A 27,682-nucleotide genomic window follows, 5' to 3' on the forward strand; every position below is an offset into this window, starting at 1 on the left:
CTCCTGTGGGAGCTGGCACTGCTCCTGCACACCAGGAGCTGTCAAATATCCAGCTCCCAGCATGCAGAAATAATACTTCATCTGTTTCCATGTCCGCTTGACAGTGAGCAGGGAAATGGATGAAAACTTAACTTGCAGCAATTGGAAGCAGTTTTCAAGCGCCCGCAAGCTGGGAACAAAGTTATTGCTTGCTTTTGCTTTTCAGGAGCTGTGCCAGTTCCTGTCAAGCAAAAGCAAACAGCTGTCTCCAGAGGGTGGGCACCTCAGGAGAAAGAAGGAGCCACCCTTGGGGGGTGGTGGTCCCCAAGGCCATTGATGGTTTTAGGAGGCCACCCGTCCTTTAATTGGCGCAGGTTGTCACGGCCTGCACGTCTCTTACCACCGTTGGCTGAAGAACTTGAAGGAACACATGGTCTTCTACTGGTTCTGGACTGGCTAAGATAGGGGCGACCCTTTCTAGTAACCACGGCGCTGCTGACTGGAAAAGATGTCAAGGCAGACCGTACCCTCTAGAAGGAGTCCCAGAGGGAAAAAAAACAAATTTGGGAAAAAAACCTCTATCACAGGAACTCCTGAAAAAGAGGAAAAAGAAACAATGAAAAAAGGAAAAAATAGAATAAATCTTTCAGGAAAGAACAGAAACGCAGAAAACACAGAAAAACAGGAGCGAGGATCACCACCAGAGCAGGAGTGTTTGCAACGCAAGGAATAAAATAACTGAAGTGCTTATATACCAGAAAACAGGACGTGACACAACAGGAAGAAAGTGCAACACCATCTTGGATTGGATTGGGAAAGACCATATAGAAAAGAATAGGAAAAAAGACAAAGTAGAGAAGGAAAAGGAAGAAGGCATGCTGGGAAGACGACCACCAAGGAGGAAGACAACATGGACCCCAAGAAAAAAGAAGAAAAGAATCAGAAAAGGAGGAAAGAAGAGGAAAAAAACCCGAGGAGATAAGTATAGGCAAATTCAGGAAGGCTGGCCGGGGCTGCGGTAGACCCAGAGCACAAAATGTACCTCCTGGGCCGCACTGCGGAAATATGCAGACAGAGAAACGGGCCGTGGCGGTGCCAGCGTCCCAAAACTCAGACCGCCACCCCGATCGCGGTCCGAGAAAGAGATGCTGCCTTAGTGCACAGCATCACAGTAGGCCCCCTTCCGGAGGCCCCAGGCTTGTCAGGAAAAACAGAAAAGAAAGTTCAAATCAAACGGGGTGCATGAACTGAGGAAGCATCTTCCAATGAACAGTCACTGACGGGATAACTGTTCCAGTGGATCAGGAATTAAAGATTCATGAATCACAGATCTATTGTACCTTATATTCATGATAGCCTTCCAAAGAAAGGGGAGGAGGACATTGGAAACGCCTATGGTATGGATCAGGAACAAAAGGTTTAAGCTGTGAGACATGAAAAACTGGATGAACCTTCCAAGTCTGTGGTAAACGTAGCCGAACAGCAAAAGGATTCAATAACTGCAGTATGCGAGAAGGATCATAAAAACGGGGTTTGAACTTGTTTTGAGAAAAACGAAAGGGTAGAAATTTAGCCAAAAGCCTCACTTTGTCTCCTGGTTGATAAGACGGTGGTACCCGATGTTGGCGATCAGCCTTTCTTTTTATAGTTTTCTTAGAAGCCGAAAGAGTAGTACTGATCAGGTCTTGAATATGGCGGAGTCGTCATGCAAATGAATGTAACTGCAAGAACAGAAGGCAACACACAAGGGATAGTGGAAAAAGTCTTGGGATGGACACCATAGGTGCAGTAAAAAGGTGTTGATCCTGTTGCACTATGCACAGTAATATTGTAGGAAAACTCAGCTAAAGAAAAGAAATTCAACCAGTTACTTTGAGTGGCATTTCAGAAACAACATAAATATTGTTGGAGTTCCTGATTAAAGCGCTCAGTTTGACCTTTGGTTTGTGGATGAAATCCTGATGAAAGTGAGACATCTATATGCAGTAAAGTACAAAAAGCTTTCCAAAAATGTGACACATATTGGGGTCCTCTGTCTGAAATAATCACTTGTGGAGGCCATGTAGGCGAAAAATATCTCGCATGAATATATGACTCATTTCTTGAGCTGTAGGTAATTTCTTTAAGGCTGTGAAATGCGCCATCTTCGTAAAAGAATCAATAGTTACCATGATGACATGATTCCCTGAAGAAGACAGTAATGAACATATGAAATCTGTAGAAAGGGTGTGCCATGGAGCAGAGGGAACAGGCAGGGGCATCAATAATCCTGCTGGCTTGGTTCGGGGTGTCTTGGTTTGGGCACATACAGGACATGATTTTAAACAGGATTCAGCATTGTTCTTAAGAGTTGGCCACCAAAGGAATGTAGAAACAACTCCTGTTTCTTTTTTAGTTCTACGATGTCCAGCTACGTGAGAATCATGGCACATCTGTAAAGCCTCAGTTTGTACTTTCTTAGTTGGCAAAAAGAGGGTGTTTTGATAATAGAAGTTGTCCTGATTCTTTTGTAGTTGAGGACTCAATTTCTTCCATTCCTCTAAAGGAAGATACTGGTATTCTGAATTAACACAATCAAGAAAGGGCTGAGTAACTTCGATGATTTGAATGGATTTGATGATATTTGGACAGGAAGTGTTAGTGCTTTCTGGATATCGACAAAATAATGCATCAGCTACTAAGTTCTGTGATCCGGGAATGTAGGTTACAATTAGGTCATATTGGCTAAAAAAGAAGGCCCATCTTGCTTGACGAATGTTTCAACATTGGAAATTCCGGAGACATTGTAAAGTACGATGATCAATTCTTGTTTCAAACGGTTCTTTGGTACCCATTAGGAAATGTCTCCATTCTTTACAGGCAGCCTCGGGAGTAAGTAATTCCCGTTCTAACACCAAATAATTGCGTTTGGCTTCTGTCAGTATGTGGGATAAGTAAAAGATAGGATGTTCCAAACCGTCGTCTTGTTTCTGAATCAAGACTGCACCAATTTCTCTCTCAGGGGCGTCAGTAACTACTATAAACTTCTTAGTAGTATCCGGGTGTCGTAAAATAGGAGCTTGGGTAAAGGACTGTTTCAGATTTTGAAAAGCCTTTTCAGCACTGTCAGTCCAGACAAATCCTTTCTTCAGATTTTCTCCCTTGATGGTCTGGGTGATAAAACTTTGTTGATGGGCAAAGTCTTGTAGAAATTGTCGATAAACGTTTGAGAGACATAGGAAGCATTGGGTTTCTTTGACCGAAGAGGGAGAGGGTCAATCCAAAATGGCTTGTACTTTGTCTGGATCCATAGCTATTCCAGTCTGATTGATGCAGAACCCAAGATACTGTACTTCAGTCTTGTTAAATTCAACTTTTTCTGGTTTACAATATAACTGATTCTATCTGAGTCATTTTAAAACCTGAAGTACATGCTCAGTATGCTGTTCAGGTACACACAAGTATACTAGGATATCGTCCAGATAAATCACCACACTATGATTCAATAAGTCAGAGAACATGGAATCCATGAATCCTTGAAATATTGAGGGTGCATTGGCTAAACCAAAAGGCATGACACAGTATTCATAATGACAGAATGGAGTACGAAAGGCTGTTTTCCATTCATCTCCTTCCTTGACATGTAAGAGGTGAAAGGCACCGCTCAAATCCAATTTTGAAAACCTCTTGGCACCTTCGACGGCGTCCAGTATATCCGTAATAAGGGGTAAGGGATAACGATCCTTGATGGTTATCTTGTTAATTCTGCGAAAGTCAACACAGGGACGCAGATCTTTAGTTTTTCTCTGGAACCAAGAAAAGAGAAGCCCCTGCAGGAGGTGAAGACGGGGCGACTAAACCATTCTGTAGATTATCATCTATATATTCTTTAAGTACCTTCCTTTCTTGTTCAGTCAACGAATACATCCGACCAAAGGGAACCACTTCTACCTGAATCAAAGGAATGGCGCAGTCATAGACACGATGAGGAGGTAAAGCAGGTTTGCAAGACTTCTGGAATACATCATAGTATTCTTGGTAACAACTTGGTACTCCCTGTATCATGTTTATAGAGCAGTTGGTATTTTTGGGAGAAAGACTTAACCCTTTTGGAGATCAATAAGAGTTTGTTGAGTAGCAGTTCTATTGTCAAAATTGTGATGATAAGGATATTGTTCTTGTCTCCCAATTGATATAAGGGTTATGCCGAGTTAACCAGGGAATTCTTAATATCATGGCATGATTTGGAGAGGATATGAGATCAAAGGTAATGTTTTCCTGGTGCCTTCCAAACCACACACAGAGAGCAGGTGTAGAATCCACCACTGGTCCTGAGGTTAAAGGGGAACCATCAACTGTGTGAACTTGTTCCAGCGTTTCTTTAGGAACTCTTGGGATACCTCTTTCTTTAGGCCAGGTCTCATCCAAATATATACCGCTGGCTCCACAATCCAACAAAGCAAAAGCCGGCTCTTCTTGACTTTGGGAACACTGTACTGTAACAGATAGAATAAACAGAGCGGAGATATTATCTCAGGAGGAACATACTGAAGGTAAGTCTACTCCTCCCGTCCCCTTCCTCCTCACAGGGGACGGGAGCTGGCGTTTCCCGAGGGCCTGGAATGTCGGACAGGACACATCCGGATCAAATGACCAGCTTTGCCACAATACAGAGAAAGACCCTTTGGCCACCTATCCTCGCTTTCTGAGTCATATAAAGGACCACGGACTAGATCAATCTGCATGGGTTCTTCTTCTGTAGACTTAGCTGCTTCAAGATGGACTTCGTCAGAATGGCAGTTTGTAGTACGGAGTACTCCGTACTGGTACTGTAAGCGAGTCTTTCGCCTTTCCAGCTTACGTTCTCGCAATGTATACTCTTTATTCAACGCTTGATACATAAGTTCTTTCAGAGATCTAAATTGAGTGGACTGTACCAATTCGTCCTTTATTTCTTCTCGAAGTCCTAGGCCAAACAAACAAAAGTGCATTCTACCCAAGTGGTCTCAGCTGTTAGCTATTTTAAACTGGGTTAAATATTGTAATACATCCTGATTGCCTTGCTGTATATCAAATAATGTTTCTTCAGCAGCTGCTTCCAACCTGGGTCGCTTGAACATCTGCTTAAAGAGTTTAAGAAAGGCAGGATATTTTTCTAAGACAGGATCTTCAGCAGAGACCAAGGAAGTCGCCCAGCCTAGAGCGGGGCCAGATAAGGCACTGATCAAATAACCCATCTTGGCTTTGTCTGATGAGAATTGTAAGGGTCGAAAGGCAACAAAGACTATCAGAGAGTCCAGAAATACCTTTATCTTATGCGGATCTCTGGAATATTGAGGTGTCGAGGTAGAAACAGGAGGTATGTCCACAGGTTGGGAAGACAAGGCTTGTCGTAGTGCGGTATTCTCTGCCCGCAGTTGTTGTTATTCTTGAGCTTGTTGTTGCACAGTATGGAGCATGGATTGTGCATTTTCTACAACATTATCCTGTGGTCCTTCCATGGTCGACACGCAACGCAGATTCTTTTGGCGTTGCAATCTGTCACGGTCTGCACGTCTCTTACCACCGTTGGCTGAAGACCTTGAAGGAACACCCGGTCTTCTACTGGTTCCGGACTGGCCAAGATAGGGGTGACCCTTTCTAGTAGCCACAGTGCTGCTGACTGCAAAAGACACCAAGGCAGACTGTACCCTCCAGAAGGAGTCCCAGAGGAAAAACCAAAACATTTGGGGAAAAAACCTCTATCACAGGAACTCCTGAAAAAGTGGGAAAAAAAACAATGAAAAAAGGAAACAATAGAATAAATCTTGCAGGAAAAAACAGGAACACGGAAAACAGAAAAACAGGAGTGAGGATCACCACCAGAGCGGAAGTGTTTGCAATGCAAGGAAGAAAAAAACTGAAGTGCTTATATACCAGAAAACAGGAAGTGACACAACAGCAAGAAAGTGTGACACCATCTTGGATTGGGAAGGACCATATAGAAAAGAATAGGAAAAGTAGAAAAGGAAAAAGGCATGCTGGGAAGAAGAACACCAAGAAGGAAGACAACATGGACACCAAGAAAAAAAGAAGAAACAAAGATGGAAGAAAAAGAAGCAGAAAAGGAGGAAAGAAGAGGAGAAAAACCCAAGGAGGTAAGTATAGCCAAATTCAGGAAGGCTGGTAGGGGCTGCGGTGTGACCCAGAGCACGAATTGTGCCTCCGGGGCCGCACCACGGAAATATGCAGACAGAGAAACGGGCCACAGCGGTGCCAGCATCCCGAAACTCAGACCGCCGGACCGACCGCAGTCCGAGAAAGAGCGCCGTGAAACAGGTGGCCCTGGGGAGAGAGTGGTCCCCAAGGATATACATGGCTCAAAAGGCTCTCCTCTCCCTTTAAAAAATTTAATTGGCCCCAGGAAGGTGGTGATCCCTGGGGCATAAGAGGTCCACCCGGTCCCCTGCAGTAATTCTGATTTTGCCTCAGGGAGGTGGTGGTCCCCGGGTCTTCAAACAGCCCCAGAAGGCAGGTCCATGTACCCCCAATAAATAAATATTAAATATTTATTAATATGAAAAATACCCAGGGAATTAATTGTCCCTGGGGCTCATTTCAGCCCATGGAGTGGGGTACTTGTGGCCAGCTCGAAATTAATATAAAGCCCCGGGGAGGTGATGGTCTCTGGGGCTCTTAGGAGCACTAAGAGTGAGGCCCGTACGCCACTCTTTTATTTTTAAAATACGGGTGTCCCCGGGAACTGGTCCAACAAACGGCTTTTTAACAAGTGCAGTGAACACACTTTTATTTTTTTTATTTTTTGCCAGATTCACAGATCCTCCACGAATTTTGGTGATTTAAAAAAAAAAATACTTTCTTGCCATGCGGGCCCCAGTGGGACCACAGAACTAAGGCTAAGGGGTCAGGGTATTCCTATCATACTCTCTTTTCTTTTTATTTATGCTTTTTTTGGGACTCCTGAAGCCGAGTTTCAAAATGGCTGTAAACACATCCTGGCTGAAATGTTAGCAGCCAATAAGATATCAGCACAGGGGACTGTTGGAACAACGGAGGATCTGCACCCCTATACGTGTTTATTTCTTTTTCCTATATCATCTCTAAAACTACTGAATGGATTTACAACAAGTCACAACATGCATGAGCTGCATACCAAGATCTAGCTTACTGCCAATTTTGGTCTAATTCCGTTCAGCGGTTCGGGCTGTAATCATGTCTAATACCCTGTGGGAAAATGTGTGGGGAAAATGTGTTTTGGGACCCCCCCTTTTTTCTCTATCCACACTTGACGAATCACGCTGAAACTTGGTATTAGTTTAAACAAATTTGTGAAGATTTGTCAAACTGCATCAAAGTTACTGCCAAGAAACGCTTTTCCTACGGAAAATAGGTTCTAACTATAACTACCCAGAAGCAGACTGCTCGTTTACTTCCTGGCGATCAGCAGCTTTATTGCAGTGTTCTAATGAGCAACATGCTAATATTCTGAATTTATGGCAAAAGTGTGGCAACTCTGAACACAATCTTGATGGACTCAAAGTGGAAAACTGAACACATTTTCTACTGAGGATACTGTAGTAAATGAGGAAATTAGGGAGCTTCACAACAAATAAGTCTTTCAAGGTGGCCCCCTGAGAAATAAAGAGTCCAAATGTAGCACAAATATCACCCAAATGTACCCCAAGTATAGCCCAATGACAGAAGTGTGGAAAACACTTTGGGCCTCATTTACAAGAAACTGGTGCACTGGAATCGATGCACCAGTTTTCTTGCGCCAGTCCTGGACCCCCTAACTAAGCCATGGTAGTGCTGTATTTATGATAAAGCGCTACATGGTGCACACTTCCACAGATGCGTTGGAACTTTTTGACGCATCTGTGGCGCTGACCCGACACATTGCTGGAGTATCGTCAGAAAAATGATGTTACTTTAGCAATGCAAGGTGGGGTCCAATGTGAAAAAGGCCAGAGTCACTTTTACGTCTGAGCAGGCATTAAAAAATTGACGCTGTGAAGGCACAGAATGGTGCAGTGAAATATTGCATATTTCACTGCACCAGTTCTGCATGGCTTTTAATGGGGGAAGGTCTACCTTGAATACATTATACCTGGTGCAGGTATAATGTGGTGCAAGGCTTTACAAACTGGTGCAATGGGACCATAAGGAAATATATCCTCATTGTAGTATTTTATAGCACTAACCATAATTTCTATGGGAATAAGGTTCTCTCATCATTTGTATGATTTCTAAAGGAAATACTTTTGGTATTACAGTTTTCATTACCTCAAGCGTGCCACACTGTTGTAATAGATATAGAATTTAACCATCTAGTTATTTATTAAAATTAAAATACTCCAGGGAGGCAGATGTCAGGAGCAAGGACTCCGATAATTTATCGCAGGGAGGAGAGTGCAGAGGCAACAAGGAAACCACGCTGAGCAGGCAGGAAAGTAGTGGCAGCACAATAGATCATGGAGGGCGGTGGAAATGGGGCAGGGGCAACAACCCAACCAAGCAGGACAGGGAATAGAGGCTGTGGCATTAAAACAAACCATCGAGGGCAGAAGGAAGAGGCAGTGACAGTACAACTATACATGTCAAGAGACCTGATTCAGGCAGGAGACTCCTGATGTTTTTAAACCCAAAAGGACTTTATTCAATCGCTCTACTGCCTAAAATCTTTTTAATTGTAAGTTAATGGTGTAAATCAAGTCACCAGGTTATAATTTTCAAAATCTTCCACTTACCAAGTTCAAAATTTTGGCAAGTATGGTACTTTGGGTCACGGAGGACAGGAGAAATATGGTAGGGGAATGGACTCGGATAATAGAGGGCCGAAGGGAGATGGGCAGGAGCACCAACCCGACCTTACAGGGCAGCTGTCAAGGTTTGCAGCAGCAAAATACACCACACAGGGTAAGCAGGATTGGAGTGCAGCACAACGGACCATTGAAAGCAATGGGGGAAGAAGGGACATGATCATTTACATAGACAACAGACAGGAGAGGGGAAAATGGTAAGGGCAGTAAGATGACCATCCCAGGCACACAGACAGTTTCAGCATAACAGACCATGAAGTGCAGGAGGGAGAGGACAGGGGCATGACAATGGACTAGTCAAGGCAAGAGGGAGGGGATAGGGGTCTGCACATGGAAAACAGAGGGCGGGGGGGCAGGAGCAGCAAGCTGACCATTGAAGGCACACAGGATGGGCACTGGAGGCACAACACACCATGGAGGGCAACAGTGAGACTAGAATGGCATACACACAGACAATGGAGATAAGGTGGGAGGGGGTCATGTGAGCAACCTGACCACACAGGGCAAGTGGGAGGGGGTGTGGCAGCACAGAAGACCCTGCATGGCAAGCGGGAGGGTTAATGGCAGCACAGCTGCTATGGTGGGCAAGTGGGAGGGGGCAGGGGCAGGCACAAAGGACCACAGAAGGGAGGGGAAGGGGCTGGACACAGACAAGAGAGGGCAAGGTAAGGGGCTTCACAACAAACCAGGCATGGCAAACAGGAGGATAAGTTGCAGTACAACAGACTATGGAGGGCAGACGGGATGGGTAGCAAAATGGACCATGGAGGACAGGAGGGAGGGGACAGAGGCATGGAACTTGGACAGGCAGGGTGGAGGTGGCAGGGACAGGCGACATCCATCTGACCATGCTAGGCAGGGGGGTGGGCAGTAGGAGCTCAACAGAACACTCAGTAGACAGGTGAGGCAGTGGTTGGTCCATGGAACATGTTGGGCAAAAAGGAGGACGCAGAGGCATGCGTACAGACATCGGACAGCAGGGGGAAGGAGGGCAGGGTAGCAACCTAAGCACAGAGGCTAAGCTGGAGGGCAATGATGGGGCATAGAATTGGGCATCGCAGGGCAGGAGGTCTATGCAGGTACATCAAGCTAAATGGAGGGCAGTGGCAGCACATCGGACCATGCATGGCAGGAGGGAGGCACCTGATGCATAGACTCGGACAACAGACGGTAGGGTGGAGGCGGATGGGGAAGCAAGCTAACTCCTTATGCCAGGGGGAAAGAGCAGTGGCCGAACAATGGTCAAACAGGGCTTTAATGAGGGAGCAGGGGCATGGACTTGGATGATTGACGGCAAGTTGGGGGGGGGGGGGGGCAGCAAGCTTGGATGGTGGCACCACACTGCCAGGCCAGGCCCTGCGTCCAACCCCCCTCACCATGCATTGTGATAGGCATCTTATTTAATGTAAAAAAAAACTTGAAATTTACTGATAAAAACAAGGGTAACAGGGATGTTATAGTTAGGAAATACAATTTCAAAAAAAGTAGAAATTCACTAAAAGAAACAGAGGTTACAGGGACGTTGTAGTTAAGTTCTATAACTCGTGCCCTAAGTTAACTATAACTCGCACCCTCGCTATGCACTGCTAATTACCTCAGATATTAAATCACTCACAACATCTTCTATAAATGGTAATGTTCTCATTCAGCAAAGTAGCTGCAATTGCAAAGTCTGACAGAGAAAAGAATCCCTGAGCTTTATTGATCAAAAAGAAGGGTGGATGCTCTAATAATTTAACAAAATGTTCACTTCTCCTAGTAGCGCCAGTCTACGGGGACTTCTCTGTACAGGACAAATGAGCTATGGAGCATTCAGGAAAATTATCCCTGCCCCTGGGGCAGAGAAGATAAGCAAGAAGTCTTGATTAAAAAAAGGTGAAGTGTAAATTAATCATGATAAAACCTTAGCAGAGATGTCTGTATTAGGAGGAGATTGTCAGTGTTCCAAGTGCTACATATATTAAAATAGCTACAAATACAACATGTGGAAATAGTATTTTTCATAATTACCAAAAGTGCAAGAAACTAAAACTAGTATAGAAATCTGCACTTTTTCATAGTCTCCAATGTCTTATAATGCAATTGAACCCGTCTCGCCTGTTTGAAAATGTGCAATATTGCAACTAATACCATTACTAACACACCTTCCGAAGCATCAGAGTGTCCACTCTCTTGTGAACTCAGTCTGGTTTCCAATTCCAGGCTATCTTTTCGAAGACAACTGCATGGCTTTGCCTCTCCTTGTGCTGGGCTTGAATCCGTGGCACCTTGGTGGCAGCATCCAGGGGTATGTAAGTCTGATAGGCTGTCCTGGCGGTCAATGCTGCCACCACCTTCAGAATCCTGCTGCTGTTTACACAGATGATGCTCTGCTAGCAATTGAAGTTCTGGTGGAGACAAAAAAGAATACCACATTGAGGATCCTATTTAGTGGCTGAATCCCAGTCATGCACAACTGGTCACTTGGTGTAGGTGCACAGTTATACTGGCCTAAATCCAATTCAATTCAATTCAAAATAGGCTTTATTTCGGTAACTACTACCATGAAAGCACAGAACATAGACATAAAAGCACCACATTTCATATGCATAAAAACAGATTAAAATAAAAAAATAAAATCCATACAATAATAAATCCACTGGACTTAAGTCCTATGGCATGAGATTTGTGCACAGAAGACTCTTAAAAGATATAAATCAGTGCAAAGCGTAATAATTTTTTCAGATGTAAAAGCCAAATTCAGTACTAGAGAAAAATAAACAAGCACTTTCCCAGTTAATTTACAAAATTGATTACAAAATTTCACAGGTTAGGCCACATTCAACATAGTCAGTGCACAACTTCTTTGTCCCAAATGCAATAAAAATAGTGATTTCTTTCCACATGGGATACGGTTATCATGTAACCACCAGAAGCAGCATCACCCTATTTAAGATTAAACAGAAGGTCTTGAATTTGTGACAAAAGCCACAACAACTAAAATAATAACCCACTCCCAGATCCCCCCCTACACAACAGCACAGTGGTATTATGAACGCAAGATCAAGTTAACAATTCATTGAACAGGAATGGGCTAAACCACGTTCATCATCGTAAGAGCAGCCTGCAATTACATGAAGCTACACATACAAGGCAGTTTCACATAAGTGAAGATAAATGCCTTCATTATGATCTCGGCGGTTAACTGGCAGTCAATGGAAGACCGCCAGCGCGACTACCTCCCCCGCCGGCCGCATAATGTTTTCCCTGCTGGGCCGGCAGGGAAAAGGGCCATAACATTGATAGTGGCTCCAAAGGGAGCCGCCATCAATGTTGGTGTGCGGCGGGTGCAGCTGCACCCGTATCGCAGATCACTGCCCGTAAACTGGGCAGTGACCTGCACGAAGGGGCACTGCACAGAGGACCATGCACTGTCCATGCCAAGTGCCCCGGAGCACCCCTTCCACCAGCCTTTGTCTGGCGGGGGAACCCACCAGGGAAAGGCTGGTAGCAGAAGGGATCATTATCCGAGGGGCAGGGCTGCTTGCAGCGCTGCCATGTCGGAAAATGATTCCCTCCACCATCAGGCTGCCTGTCGGCAGCAGCCTAGCGGTGGAGGAGGCCCGCCATAGGTGGCCCTCACTGTGCTCATTATATGGCGGTTCAGACCACCATGCCGGTGGTGGTTTTTGCACCCACCGCTGGCATGGCGGGCTGAATCGCCGGGGTTCATAATGACCCCCAAAGTCTTTGCTCTGTTGGTCCACATGGCTCCAAGAATTTAGCGACAGCAGTAGCCAAGACATTGTGGGTGTCTGACCTAAGAATTCGAAGAGCTATAGCGTTCCTGTGGACGCCAACCAGTCTGCAGGCAGGAGCAAGCCACTCCCTGCGCGGAATTGCATAAGTAGCAAAGACAAATAATGTATGAGGCAGGTTTTCAATAGGAGTGTTACAAGCTGGGCAGACAGTAGTCCCATCGGATAACCAACTGCTACTGAATGATCTTAATGGTAGGGTTCCTACACGAAACTGAAAGTACAGCTTCCTGTCCTTAAGGGTCAAAATTATATCTCAAAGTACCTCATATCTGCGCGCATCTTTCATATCAACAAATGCATGAGACAGCTTGGAATGAATCGCTACATGCAACTCCTCAGAATCTACCATCCTCCAATACTTATTTTTAAAGTTAATCTTCAAAGGAAAGGCAGCAGTAGTTGGGCAATCCCAAAGCTCACACCGCCAAGCGAAAACAATGATGCCTAAACATATCTAAGCCAACTAGTTCTGGTGGAGACAAAAAAGAATACTGCATTGAGAATCCTATTTAGTGGCTGAAACTCAGTAATGCACAACTGGTCACTTGGTGCAGGTGCAAAGTTATACTGGCCTAAATTCACATACCTACTGTGTCAAGTAGCACACCACAGTTGGCTTCGGAAATGTGCACAATTGACAACTAATGGACAAGTCCCAAATTTACAAACAATGAAAAAAGTATTAGGCTGGTCTGAGAACACATGAAGCCAAGCTTGCTCTCATTTGCAAGTCCTGAAGCCAGCTATACATCCATTCTTGAATTTCCCTGCAGCCTAACTGTCTGAGTTTGGAACTGAATAAGGAAGGTAAAACGTCTGCAAAGGACAGCAATCCTCTGTGCCTGTGTCGGAGATGCATGACAAGCACATGCATACAAAGAGACTTCCTTCCCATTGGGATCGGTTTAAAAATACATGAAAAGAGGAAATAGTTCTGGTCTAGCACATAGACTATATAGACAACTATATAGTTGGAGAAAATAAGATATACCCTACCTGTGAATTCAGGTAACCTTTGGCATGTAAATTGAAAAGAAATCATTGTTCTGAAGCAGATGCTTCATGGAGCCATCTACCTTCAGTTAGTAGGTCTTCTCCTAAACATGGAGGCAGATGAATTAGTCTTACTGGTATTTCTGCATTTTCTGATCCATCAGATGGGCTTTTGTCCACTTTTGCCGACATTTCTACAGAAACTGAAATGGTCATGACCAAAATTGTGCTCCAATATTTTCCTTCATTACTCTCAGCTCATAATCAACTTGCCCAGATCAAGCCCTCTTCAAACTTACTCTCACCTGTGTAAGTTTATTCCTACAGATTGTCTTAAAACTTTATTTCAAATTTTTAGGACAATATTGGCTTAATACTATAAAAGCATTTGCCAATATTCAGAGAGCACAAGTTACCTAACTTACTTCCCTATCTAAAACCATATTCTTTGTACTTTGTGCTTTGAGATGTAAATGACGATCCATGATCATCTCTTATAAAAGTGACCTCACTACCATAAAGAAACCCTTCATATAGACAAATACTGATATGGCAGGAAAATCCCTACCACCAACTGCTGAAATAAATAAGGAATTAAGCAAAATATAAATTTTCTTCATGCTTGGCAGCTCACAATCTCTCACAACAGCGAAAATAAACTGCACCCATTTATGCTATAACAAATCAACGCATGCACAGCCCATCAAACAATGCACATAACTTAATAAAAGGATTACTTGCAAAGAATTTGATCAAGAAAAGCTGCCTTTATGATGACTCCAGCATTATTTCCACCTGAAGGATGTGAAGCCTGCCAGATTTTGTTCAGTGGAACGAACGCCTTGTTGAATACTAGCACAAATAAATATTGAATTGTGCATAAATTTGTTAACTGCATCAACCACAAATCCATCAAATTACCAGACTCCATTACTAATTACAATAATTGCCTTTTAGACACTATGGGCCAGATTTAGAGCCAATTGTAATTATGCCTAATTACCATATACCTTATAAACAGACCACTTGGCCTGGGTAGCAGAACCCAGGGCACAGTCGGAGTTAGTAATCACCAGTATAAGTCACAAAATGGAGGTAATGAGGTCCAAAAGGATAACTTTCTCACATTAATAAAAAACTGTCAGAAAGCAAAGTGAGTGCAGCCTCAACGTAATGCATAAGGATGAGTTGCCATTGTTTTCTGACACTGATTTTGCCACCTCTGAGGCCATGGGTCCCAAAGGCAGGGCCAGAGGTCAGTAGAGCCAAGCCAGGGGTCGCAACACCTGGCGACCTCTTAATTACGTCCCTGATTTCAAACACACTCAGAAATAACTTTACTAAAGCCACAAAATCAGGTTCCAAAAAAACTCTACAATATCGAATTAATTTTCACCTCTCGCATCCTGAGTAAGAAATTAAGGACCCCTGACATTGCCTTTGTTGCATCTCTGTAATATTCCACATAAGGACCGCAAACCTATTCTTCACAAACTTCTTGTCTACTTTATACTGCAGGGTCCTAAAGATCATGTTGCACAACACCTCACACAACACCTCTGTCCAAGGCATAGCTCAACCCAATACACTATGCCAAAAGCCTTGCAATCAGCACTATTTAACAATGTGTTGATAAACAAATCAAATAAGTATCTGGTTAACTCCAGGACACCCCCTTGGTAGTTTGGCCTGAGCAGAAAGGCTTAACCCAGAGGCAATGTGTAAAGTATTTGTACCAACACACAAAGAAATACATTGAAACACTACAAAATGGACACCACACAGGTTTAGAAAAATAGTAAATATTTATCTAATGAAAATCCATCATACACAATTAAAAATATGACTTTACCAAGTAGAAACACCAAAATAGTGCCTATAGGCACAAATGCTGCAATCTGATGTTAAAGTGACATCGTGACGGAGTAGTTTCCCACAATCTGGCACAACTGGCACGCTTTATGGAGTCACAGGGACCCACAGGTACAGTACCTTAGCAAAATGTGTGGAAAATAGGCTGGTGTTCGGAGTCGGGGAGCAACGCATTGCTGGATTTGCAGCAACGTCGGGTCCTTGCTGTGGAGCAGTGGAGGTGAGGCAGCATCAGATGCAAGGAGTCGGTCCTGTGGCTCCCCCAGCAAAGTCGAATTCCGGTGAAGTCACAATGCTGCAGAGTTACAATCATGTCACAGGCGCTGCAACAGAGTTGGGTGTTACAGACGTCGGATGTATAAAACTCCAACTCACGAGTTAATGCGGAAATCAGTGGCTGCAGCAACGTCGGACCTACACTGACGCTGGGGGAGTCGCACCTCAGTGAGGTCCACAGATCCAGGTGTCGGTAGCGTTGCGGGCTTCGGACAGCGGCATCCTTAGCGAAGTCATACAGAGTCATCCGGCATCATTTCACAGGATTTTCACCAGAACTTCACTTCCGGGGCCTAGGAACTGGAATGGCACACTCTGGCAAGCTAGAGTCCACAGCATGCAGAATCAGAGACTGGTTGGTGAAGGCTTTGCTGTCCCTGAGGCTTCAAAAACAGGAGGCAAGCTCAGTCCAAGCCCTTGGAGATACCTCTCAAGCAGGAATGCACAACAAAGTCCAGTCTTTGTCCCCTTTCACAGGCAGAAGCAGAAACAGCAACAGCAACTGCAGGATAGCCCAAAAAAGCACAGTCACAGGCAGGGACAGTGCTTCTCCTCAGCTCTTAAGCTGTTCTACTGGCAGAGGTTCCTCCCTGAATCCTTGAAGTAAACGGAAAATCTGAGGTTTTGTCTTCACTACTTATACCCCTGTTTGCCTTTGAAGTAGGCAACTTCAAAGAAAAGTTTCTGTGGTTCACAAGATCCTACCTTGCCCAGGCCTGGCTCCAGACTCACATCAGGGGGTTGGAGACTGCATTGTGTGAGGGTAGGCACAGCCCATTCATGTGTAAGTGACCACTTCTCCCTCCTCCCTAGCCCATAAGGCCCATCAGGATATGCAGGCTACACCCCAGCTCCCTTTCTGTCACTGTCTAGTGGAGGTTCACAAACTGCCCAACTGTCAGTCTGACCCAGATAGGGAATACACAAGCAGGCAGTCACAGAATGGTTTAAGTATAAAAAATGCCCACTTTCCAAAGATAAACCAATCACCAATACAATTTACACACAGAGCATATGCACTTTAGCACTGGTTAGCAGTGGTAAAGAGCCCAGAGTTCTGAAGCCAACAAAAACTGGTCAGGAAAAAAAGGAGGAAGGAAGCAAAATGTTTGGGGATGACCCTGCAAAAAGGTCAGGTCCAACAATTCCCATGATGATTAACAACAAAGGACATAAGAAAAGGCTGATGTTGGGATCCACAGATCTCAGGTGCACAATAGTTAGTGTGATGCAGTGTTTATCAAATAATATGGTTTTGTAAAAATGCATGCATATCAGTATGTCTTTCATGACCACAAGGAGAGAAATAAGAATTCAGCTTATAAGAACTCAGCAAAATACGCATTTGATACAGCACCAGTGAAATTATGCACTTGTTTAACTATGACATAAATGAGCAAAACATATTTTATTAACAATCAACATACTTCCTACGGCAAAACCGCATGTCAGCATTTCCCCCTAGTATTAGTGTAAAGTGTCCTATGATATCTGAAGAATGAATGCAAAAAAAATAATAATAATTACGCAAGAACCTTTATGGCACCATTGCTCATCAAGCTGTTGCAGGATGTTCCATGATAGTAGGCAACCGAGTGTTTATAGTAATCAGTCTCAATATTTAGAAGATGTTCTGCTCTAACATTAACATATAGAAAGGGTGTTACAGAAATAATTTTAAAAAAAACACTTCTATATGACAGATAAAGCTTGGCATCTACAAATCAGTTTGCATTTAGGTGAGAGAATAATTCCCTGTGTGAAAACACTCCTACTGCAATGTTACACTTACAAAACAGTCAAGCAAAGAAGGATGTATCAGTTCTTATTTGTATTAAGAACAGATGTTATTTAACATATTTTTAATCTTTGAAGCATATGGCCAATAGATTCTCGAGAATGAACAATATAATTAGGTGTTCAAACTAAATAACAATTGTACATGGTTTTTGGAAAAAAATACTCTTTTGCAGACTCAAATACAATTGCAGTGGTATGAGCTCCACGTGTTAATGTGCAAAATTGGTATTTCGGCATTTGCACCGTTGAGGCCTGCTAAACACCTCTCAGCTGCACGTGTCCTTGCTTAAATACCAACATAAGTTCAGCAATCAAATTGGCATATTTTACCTTTTTGTAAATCAGCTATATTGTGCATGTAGATGGCACAAGGTATATTACAGTCAAATCTATATGTAAGCCATAAAAGAAAACTTCTTCCACTCACATTTGAAACACAACTTGCAACACTGACATAGGTTCACCCACTTAGCAGTTCAGGCTAGGTCTGTCTTAAAAAGAGAAAACTTAAATATTTCAAATATTATACTTTCCAAATTTAAACCATCTGGACTTAAAACTGAACTCTCACAGCGCTGAGTTATTTTGGAAATACATTCATCAGTCATCTATAAGATTATAAGACTATTTGCAGACTATTTTATGTGAGCCTCACTTTCTGGCACGTAATGCCATTTATTAATCGCATAATAGTAATGTTCTTCTGCTTTATCAAAGAGGAAAAATAGGAATGCTTCCTCACACCACTTTCGTTCTGGACAATCTTGGAGCCAATATCAAATGTCTAGTGAAGGTGAACAACCAGTTTAAAATTTCAGCAAAACTGATTTACTACTCAGGGTCTCATTACGAATCAGAGTGAGTAGTGTCCTGCGGTGGATTACCGCTGTTCCACCTGATTACACATGTCCGAGTATTTCCACACCCAGCTTTCCCAATTGCGGGAACACTGGACCCATTTTTTCACTAGCTAGAAATTCCGGAAGATAAAATTCCATGCGGCTTTGCAACAATGTCCAAGCCTCGTTACTCGTTCTTGCCCAGCTTTTGCTTCCAAAACTATCTTTCCCTCACCTACACTTTCAGACTCCCTCCACCTCTGCCCATCGCGAAAGTCACTGTTATCATTTCCCACCTGATCAGAGTAGGTGGTAAATGGGAGCACCAAACCCCTCGGAATAGTGACTGCTGTGCAGAATTTTGCACTATAAATCTGTTATTCCCCATTATGAGGACCCCAACTGATAATGGTCAGAATTCCATAGAGCAATACCATCCGCTAACAGTAATTCCAAATGAGGGAAATCTTCTCATTAAATTCGGTCTATCTCATAATCAGGGCCTATATGTCCGCAGTTCTGTAGGCCAATATTTCTTCAGGTCATTCAATCATATTCTGAGACATTAGTATCCTGCACAAACTGGTCAAAGCTGACATTATTTTCTGTTAGTACATCTTCATTATCCGAGTATAATGGAGACAAGTGGAACCAATGATTCATGTCTGAATTCCTGGATCGATATCCAGTTGTCTCATATATATTGACTGTCTGAGCAAGCTTTAGGAAAACGTATACCTTACTCAATCTTCCTCAGTATTAAAAAGGTTGTTGACACTTGACCAAATGTCAATAGTGGGGGAGGGTAAAACTTGTGAAGATGATATGATCAGCACAGATTTGTTATTAGTGACGCCTTCTTTGACTACCACTCCCACCAGTCTACTATAACACAATTACATTATTCAAATGGTTGGTGGGAGGACATGAAAGCCTAAGGGTAGCTTTTGCAAACCTACAAAGTTAGGACGTGTGGTTAACCAAATTAGTAAATTATCATTAGGTCTTCATTGTGTTTTGCTGATCCACCCTTCACTGTGGAGAGATTGCTGGTATTTGATATTCTGGCACAAGCTCAAAAACTCTATAATGAACGAGAGGTATTCACTTGCTACAGAATGTCTGTGCGCACGATATCCTGTGTACCATGACAGTGTTGCAGATATTTTGACATAAAGTGGAAAGGGTCAGCGCATTTCTGAAAACTGATAACAGCTTTTATAAAGCTCAATCCCAACGCTCCCGCCCATAAGGATAGAATGCAAGCACTAGGGGTATTACTGTGGTAATACGAAACAGATTTGGCTGCACAGACGTTGATATTTAGGGGCATATTTACAAGGCCCTTGCGCCGCCCTAGCATAATTTTTTTATGCTAAGGAGGTGTTAAGGAGGCCTTTCTCCCGTGCCGTATTTACAAAGTGGCTCATTGCTTGTATTGCACCACTTTGTAAACCTGTGCACCACATTATGAATGCGCTAGGCATGATGTATGCTAGGGGGCGTTCCAATTCAGGGAGGCTTGACAAAATGGTGCAGTGAAAATTGAGACGTTTCACTGCACCATTTTTTCCGTCATTTTTTAATCCTGCATGCATTAAAATGATGCACCCATTTTAATCAATGGACTTCCCTGTGCTTTGCTGCACTAGCATCAACATTTTTGATGCTAGTGCACCAAAGCTCTACAGTAGCGTAAAAATTCTTTACGCTATTGTACTAACGACCGCCATGGTGCGCCGTATTGTAATCATGATGCAACCATGGTTTTATTAGGATGGACAGGGGTGACGCAAGAAAAGTGGCGCATCTGGACCAATGCGCCACTTTCTTGTTAATATGCCCCTTACTTTCATAATGAAGGAAAAGCTTATTTGAATGGATATCAATCACTAAACTAAATAAGGACATTGAAAGAGATACATATCAATGGACAATCAATTATTCAAAAATTCAATGTTTGATATAGTACATCATTTTTGTTAACTCACAAATTTGCCTCTACGCTCTGTGAGCAATAGGAAAATACTGGGGGCCTCATTTATAAGACCCGTGGTGGAGGGCGGCGCAGTAAGTGTCCTGCTGCTCTGCCTTACACCACCGGCAAAGGGCAGATATGCACTGTATCTTCAAGATACAGCTCATTTCTATCCTCTTCCCCTGCACTGGTGCACAAATTGCTGCCTGGCGCCAACACAGGCACCCTTGCACCATGGTGAAAGGATGCCTGTGTTGCAAGGGGGATAGTTTTTGTGCAGGAAGGGACGCCTTCCTGCACAAAAACAGTCGCAAGAAGTGTGTTTTTCTTTCTATGTGTGCTAAAAATATATTTCTCCCCATTGCACCGTTCTTACACCACCCCTGAGGGGCCGTAGGAATCTGACGCAATCTGTGGTATTCCCAGACTTGTAAATCTATGAGTGCGTCAGATTCTTTCGAGTTCCACGGGTATTGCATGTGAACACCCAAGCAACACCCATGGAACGCCCCTTTCACGCAGTGTTATGCGTGCAAGAGGTCCATATTTGCAAGGTGACTTTGTGTGGCCTTGTAAATATGGGTCTTCACACTGCACCAACAGAATGTAAAAAGAATGACGCTCTGGTGGCGCAGTGTGTCGCTAGAGCCTTGTAAATGAGGATTAATATTTTAATCTAAGGAAACTATATAGTGTGTTGTAGTTCTAGACAATGGAAACACAATGGTATCTGTGGAGGAAAAATAACTTAGTGAGTAAATGTCATTATATTCAAGACAGAACAAAAGAAGGGCATTGGCTGACAAATACAGTATGTGGCTCTTGTGAATCAATGCAAATAACAAGTGGGCATTTCAGCCACTAGAGCAATAATGGAAAGGGGCCATCATCACAACAATACCAACTAAAAAAGCTTCCACTGACACACCTCATTTGAGATAATACATAGAAATAGGTAATTAATTATAATCCACAAATCAACTGAAATGATACAAGTATAAATTCTGGACTAGCCACAGTAACAAAGTATGGCAGAAAATATATCTCATTATCAGTTTCATAAAGGAGAATATTAATTCTTTTAGAGCAAAATATGGCCTCACTAGGGATCAACTTAGGCAAAATGGGTAACTTTTTCAGCACTAATGGCCAAATGGCATGAAGAACTACACAGGCTATGTGACAGATGGCCATTGGTGCTGAATAAATCACACATTTTCACAGCTAACTGTTGTTGCTGACACTGGGAAGCTTTAAGGTGTCAAGGCTACTGTATATTTCTTCATGGCATTTCACTATCTCGCCAGTCCTCATTTTAACTTTTGAACTCAGGCACCTCTAAACATCCACCACATAACAATGCATACAGTTAGCTGCCAACTATGCCTCTTCCTCACATGCATTAATGAGTACACATCACACTGAACAATGATAGGTGTACTTCCTTGACTGTCTTAATGCTCCCGCTATATATTGTTTAGAGACAGCCAAAGAACTCAGTAGAAGGAAACAATCAAGACGCAAATTCTAACCCTTTTATCACTGACTTTTTCTCATTTGCATCTCTTCCCACATGAGCTCACCAAAGCCAATCGTTTCCCACAGCTTCTGAGCCTGTATCGCCAAGTAACTGCCAAGGACCTTCATGAAAGACTAAATCAGGAAGGAGTTAGAGATGGTTTACAGAGAATTATATTTAGGAAAAGCGATTATGTTTCCTCTCAGAAGACTTTTTAAGTTGTGGATTCTTGTTTGCAAAGAATTGTGTCATTATTACAGAAAAAGACAAAATACTGGGATGATCAGTACTATATATAATTCAAAATCAGACATCTTCAAAAAGGCATTGGTAAACAATTGCTCTTAATAAAGTGGTAGCAGACTGGGCAGGAGGATTAATCGCGATAGGCTAGGCTGAAAACAACTGAGATCCAGTTTTTAATTTCTCGAAAGTTCTTCACAGTTCTAAGATAACAACAGGGTGGAGTAAGTTAAGTCTAATAAATAACTAGGGTTCAGATCTGAAGTGGACGTTCATGTAAAGACAATGAACACTAGATCTCTCTTTCAAACAAGTTGTAATCACATCTGTGGAGGGCTGTCCCTTGTCCCAATTATAAAGTCCTTTTTATGTAAGATTCGATCTATGGCACTTTACATGACAATAATGTGTCTGAAAAATAGTAATATTTTAGAATCTGTGGAAAAGTAATTTTTAAAGTGAATACCTATCCTGCAAAGAGTGTCGATGATGGAAAGTATCCATTGTGGAATACATTTGGCGTCATGGTTGCATTTAGTAGGCATTCACTTTTTAAAATTTCTTCATAATCTTTCCTTAGATGACAGCCCATCTAAAATATCCCAAATCTGCTTTTTTGAAGCCCAACATAGGAAATACAGATGAGCCACGGCTCCCCGATATACTCTAATAAAAGTAAACTGTACTGCTTACAGGCTGCCTTTTTCTCCAAATAAATCACTGCATGATCAAGTGTCAATTGTGTATGTTTCCCACAATAAAGTATATTTATCTCAAAATACTTTCATCACATTAACCTTATAAACATTAGGCAGCCCAGATATTATCCCATATCGTTACTATTTACAGGACCTGTCATTTTTCCAGGTCATTATCAAAACAAGGGCATGTTGTAACTCAATTAATGGAGCCCTTGATATAATTGATAGAATTGGGAACAGAGGTGGAAATGTATTTATCCTTTTAACGTCAAGTGCACTATTTCTAATGTTTTAATTGACTGTCCACTATTCTTAAATATTTGCCGTAAGTTTATGAGGCCCCTTTTTTCAAAGTATAATGTATATACGAGACAAAACACTAAACAGCTTTTGTCCAACATGTGATTCTTTGATTTTTAAGAGCTTTACGACATTTTCAAAGTCATTATTGTATATACTGAAGTAAAATTAATTTCTATTACTGTATTTTAAACTTTTTATGGACAAATGTTTTCATATACTTTTTGTTATTCTCCTTCTAGGACGGACACCCGCACTGGGAGGTTTCACATCATCCAGCTCTGTTCTACAGCAAAGATAGAATAAAAATCAAATCTAGTGTCAAGGCATAATGTGTATTTAGAACAACAAACATCTACTTAAGGGATTGACAGTCTTGGTCTCCAGACACACAGCCATGATAGAAAGATATAATAAACTGGGCCAGAAATGGAGGGAAGTCTTAGTGTGTTGTGTCCATGATAAAATGCAGCATTGACCAACCATAATGCTTTCTTTCTTGAAGGGTATTGTTTTCATCGCTGTAGAGTTTACAAGAGGGTGCTTTATCATTTTTCAAATAAGCACATATTTGAACTGCTAGATTCCAGGTAACACTCAATTTCCAGCCTTCTCAATCCACTGTGTATAATATTTTAAAAGGTTTTTACCTCTTCTGGGATGGGGAATTAACTTGAAATTCGATTATTTGCTTCTAGGCAGGAAATGTGCTAAGATGTTTATAAATTCATGCAAAATACTGACCGTGCTTTCTGTTAAACTTTTCGTAAATTGACAGGCACCTCCGTAACGGTGTTCCTGTCAATGTAGAAAATTGTCTGCAGGTTTGGCAGATATCTCCAAATTTGCCAGGTTGCGTTCCTCCAGCATAACAGAGGTACTGTGAGTAAACCTCGTCCACCAGACTCTAAGTCAGGTCCTAAGTTGTGGTGGATTTCTGTTTTATTTTTGTCTGAGTTTTGATTGTTGGAATATTGGTTTCTGAGGGGGCAAGTCCATCAGAATAAGCCCTAACTGCATGTGGGCTTTCCTAAAGTAGAAAGATAATTTTTAGTTAACTTACTTGGCATATTTTAATTTTTTTGTAACTCAGCTGTAAAGTATGCACAAATGACACAAACCGTATAAATGTCAAATACTAATTATTGTACTGCAGAGAAATGTATCCACTAAAATTAATCAATCAGGGAATTTATAGAGTGCACTACTCACCCGTGAGGGTCTCAAGGCGCTGAAGGGTTGGGGTGGGGGGGGAGGCTGCTACTGCTCTAACAGCCAAGTCTTGAGAAGTCTCCTGAGGGTAAGGAGGTCCTTGGTCTGACGCGGGTGGGTAGGAAGAGAGTTCCACGTCTTGGCGGTGAGGTGCGAGAATGATCTGCCGCTGGTGGTTGTTCTGCGGATGCGTGGGATGGTGAGGCAAGGTCAGCAGAGAGAAGCTGTTGGGTCGGGGTTTAGAAGGAGAGACGTCTGTTGAGGTATTCTGGTCTGGTGTTGTGCAGTGCCTTGTGAGCGTGGGTGAGGAGTTTGAAGGTGATTCTCTTGTTGACAGGGAGCCAATACAGGTCTCTCAGGAGGGCTGTGATGTGGCGGGGGATGTCCAGGATGAGGTGTGCGGAGGGGTTCTTGATGCGTTGCAGCCTTTTCTGGAGTTTGGCCGTGGTTCCTGCGTAGAGGGCACATCATTGCCGGAGTCCAGTTTGTTGCTTACGAGGGCTTGGATGACTGTTCTTCTGGTTTCAGTGAGGATCCATTTGTAGATCTTTCGAAGCATGCAGAGGGTGTTGAAACAGGAGAAGAAGATGGCATTGACATTGGAGGCAAACGTTGCAGTATGGACTACAGAACAGATATGTTCCAAGCTGTATCTGTGTGTTTAAAGTGAAAGCGGGTCTCCTTTTTACAAGTAAACTACTAAATTTGATGGCTAAGTGCATTGTCAAAGTTAGGAAATTAGACCTACCTACACAGTACCTGATTCTAAAACGTAATCTGTTTAAACAATTGCATTTAAAGAGCATATAGTGTACTGAAGTGATGAGTTACAAATGAGACTGCATCCAGGCCGTGTGCTGTTAAACGTCTGCAGTTGTTAAAACCTAAATTTCTCTCAAATTCCAGTTTGGAGGTTGGTAGAAAAGCCATTTTTGTAGAATGTCACTAACTACACATTAGCTTGGGGTTTCGTTATTTATGCTGCAAAGGTTACCTTTTAATTTGCCAAAAATGACAATTTTTATATATCTAAACTCTGCTTGTATAGCTGAGCTCCCTGTGGCTCAAATGATGTTTAATTTGAGTCACACTTTAACCCTTGCCAAGAGATGTGCTCCACTAGCACTGACCAAGGCTTCCCCTTAACACAAGTGTTCATACACTTCCCTCCTGTTTTGTCAACTGGCTGGGAGAAGATGATGGAGACCTGGAGTAGCAACTCCTCCTAGCTGGGAACAGTAAATGTGTTTTGAAGAAGCAGAATTTTATTTCGCTTCTGGGGACTTGGAAAGATTTTAGAAAGATGGAGCACGAATTCTGTGCCAAGCTCAAGTCTGCTTTTGGTACAACTAGAGAACAAAGTTTTGGGAGCTAAGTGCCAAGGTTGGACAGAAACAGGAACATTTCCTGTAAAAGCTAAAAGGAGAATATGTGTAATTTCTAACTTAATTCACTTAGGTCAAGGGTTGAGTACAGCATAGCGAGGAGAACAAGTATGTACATTTTTAAAATACTAAAAATCGTTGTGCATTTATCCAATTTACAAGAATATTCAGGAAATGTTTCTTGTGATGTTGTCTTCTTCTGAAAAATGTTGTCAGGTGTGTTCATTATGAGGAACTGTGACCCACTTCACTACACAAGAGAGAACGTATCGCCCAGGATTCCAGCACTGCCAACTAACATCAGTTGACTAGGAGTTTCTAAAAATGGACATCCTGAAATGTTTTTTTATAGGAATGTAGAAAACCCTATACCACTGGTGGAGAAAAATGTAATTGTCCCTGAAATTTTTCCTCACTTAAAACTCAACTTTTACCTAAGGACATTGAAGCATAGTTGGATTTTGCTCTTCTGAAATCCACAGAATAGGAGCTTCCACTTAGAAATGAGTTTGCTGTTGCAGAGAAATCCAGTGACAGAAACATATGTGTACTGAAAAATTACATGGAGATTCATTTATTCCTTGTGAAGACCATGTGCAGCCATCCATGAAGAGCATTGCAACCAGCAGGTTTGGGGTTTTTTGGACGCTTCATAGGTGAATAAACTGGAAAAGAATGTCCATTCAGACTATACAGGAAATGGTGTTAAGAGAACCTTTGTCCCAGCATTCCTTTGAGGTGCTAGCAAAGCAGGTCTGCTTAAAGCCTATTAAAATATCTAATTCATTACTCACTAGAAAATATGTACCTAATAATCTTCCATTACCTAAATTCTTATTCATGTATTAGAAAAGTGTATGAAGATATGAACTTATGGGGTAGAGGTATAGTTACACAGCGAATTAGTACCTGCTTCCTTCGGAAAGTAATGAGTAGCAGATTTACATGTCTTACATTCGTATTCCAGCTTGTCTATCTTGTGTTTGTATCACCTCCTTGCAATCTCTTTGAATGTCTGCCATCTCTGTTTCCACTGCCTGCTTTCAAGCACTATTTTTTTCTCTGTTAAACACTCCATAAGAGTATGTGAGTTTTCAGCCATCTCCCTCGTGTATATCTCTCCCTCTTCACACAGTGTTGCTTTCTTTTGCTGCTCCTCACCACCCCACCCTCTTGCGCTCACCTGTGTGCTTCTCCCTATTTCTTTCCCCACCCTCGCCCTCCATATTGCTTTCTTCCAATCTCGTTTTGTTTCCTCTTATCTCCTTCCTTCCCCCGTGTTGATTTTGGGTCCCCTCCACATGCCCCTATTGCTTTTGCGTACCCTTTGATATTGCTTCCATGTTCACCCCAACCTACCCTGTTTTGCTTCTGCTTTCCTCTGCCCTCCCCCGTATTGTTTCCACTCCCACCACTCAACCACTTAAAAAAAGGCTTTTGTGCATTTTATTTTATTTTTAGTTACTGATCCAAGTTAGATAGGTAACTATAAAGAACATGCATTGACAAAGCCAATGTTTTTCCTATGCAAAATCTATTGTCTCTGTCGGTGTTTTTTACATGGTGGACAGCAGTTGACATGAATAAAAGTAAAAAAAGAAGGTGTTATGGCATGGCCAGCTTTGAAATGGTATGGACATTTTTATTTACTTTAAGCCATGTTTCACAGCAGCTCAACTACTGTGCAACATGTACAAAAATGTACAGAATCTTCAGATTTTGCCAGTGCTTGTTTTTCCTTCTCCTTGTTGTCGGTTTCAAGTCCATGAAAACAAACCAGAAACCCAAGTTGCTGGTGGAAGGGATCTTAGCAGTTTAAATCCGTGAGCCATGTGATAGCTGTCAAACTTCAGTAAGTGATTTAAGAGATTCTAGAACAAATCAGCCTGGTTTTCCGGATTCTGTCTGTTCCTTGGTGAGTTGGCTAAATTCCCTCTCCCTCATTATCCCAACGCGAGGGGTAACGTCACAATTCGGTTTCCGAGTG

At 42.5% G+C, this 27,682-nt stretch overlaps 1 protein-coding gene across 2 annotated transcripts in view; it reads right to left on the bottom strand.

Moving 5' to 3' along the window:
• Window positions 1-27,682, bottom strand: part of PPP1R1A (protein phosphatase 1 regulatory inhibitor subunit 1A) — a 756,923-nt gene that overhangs the window by 75,459 nt on the left and 653,782 nt on the right. For both annotated transcript variants that reach the window (XM_069231033.1, XM_069231032.1), the window contains one exon: window positions 10,922-11,164. In XM_069231033.1, coding sequence (XP_069087134.1) covers window positions 10,922-11,164 — 243 coding nt within the window. The remainder of the gene's footprint in view (window positions 1-10,921; window positions 11,165-27,682) is intronic.

Source organism: Pleurodeles waltl, chromosome 4_2 (assembly GCF_031143425.1).
Source record: "Pleurodeles waltl isolate 20211129_DDA chromosome 4_2, aPleWal1.hap1.20221129, whole genome shotgun sequence".
Classification (NCBI taxonomy): domain Eukaryota; kingdom Metazoa; phylum Chordata; class Amphibia; order Caudata; family Salamandridae; genus Pleurodeles; species Pleurodeles waltl.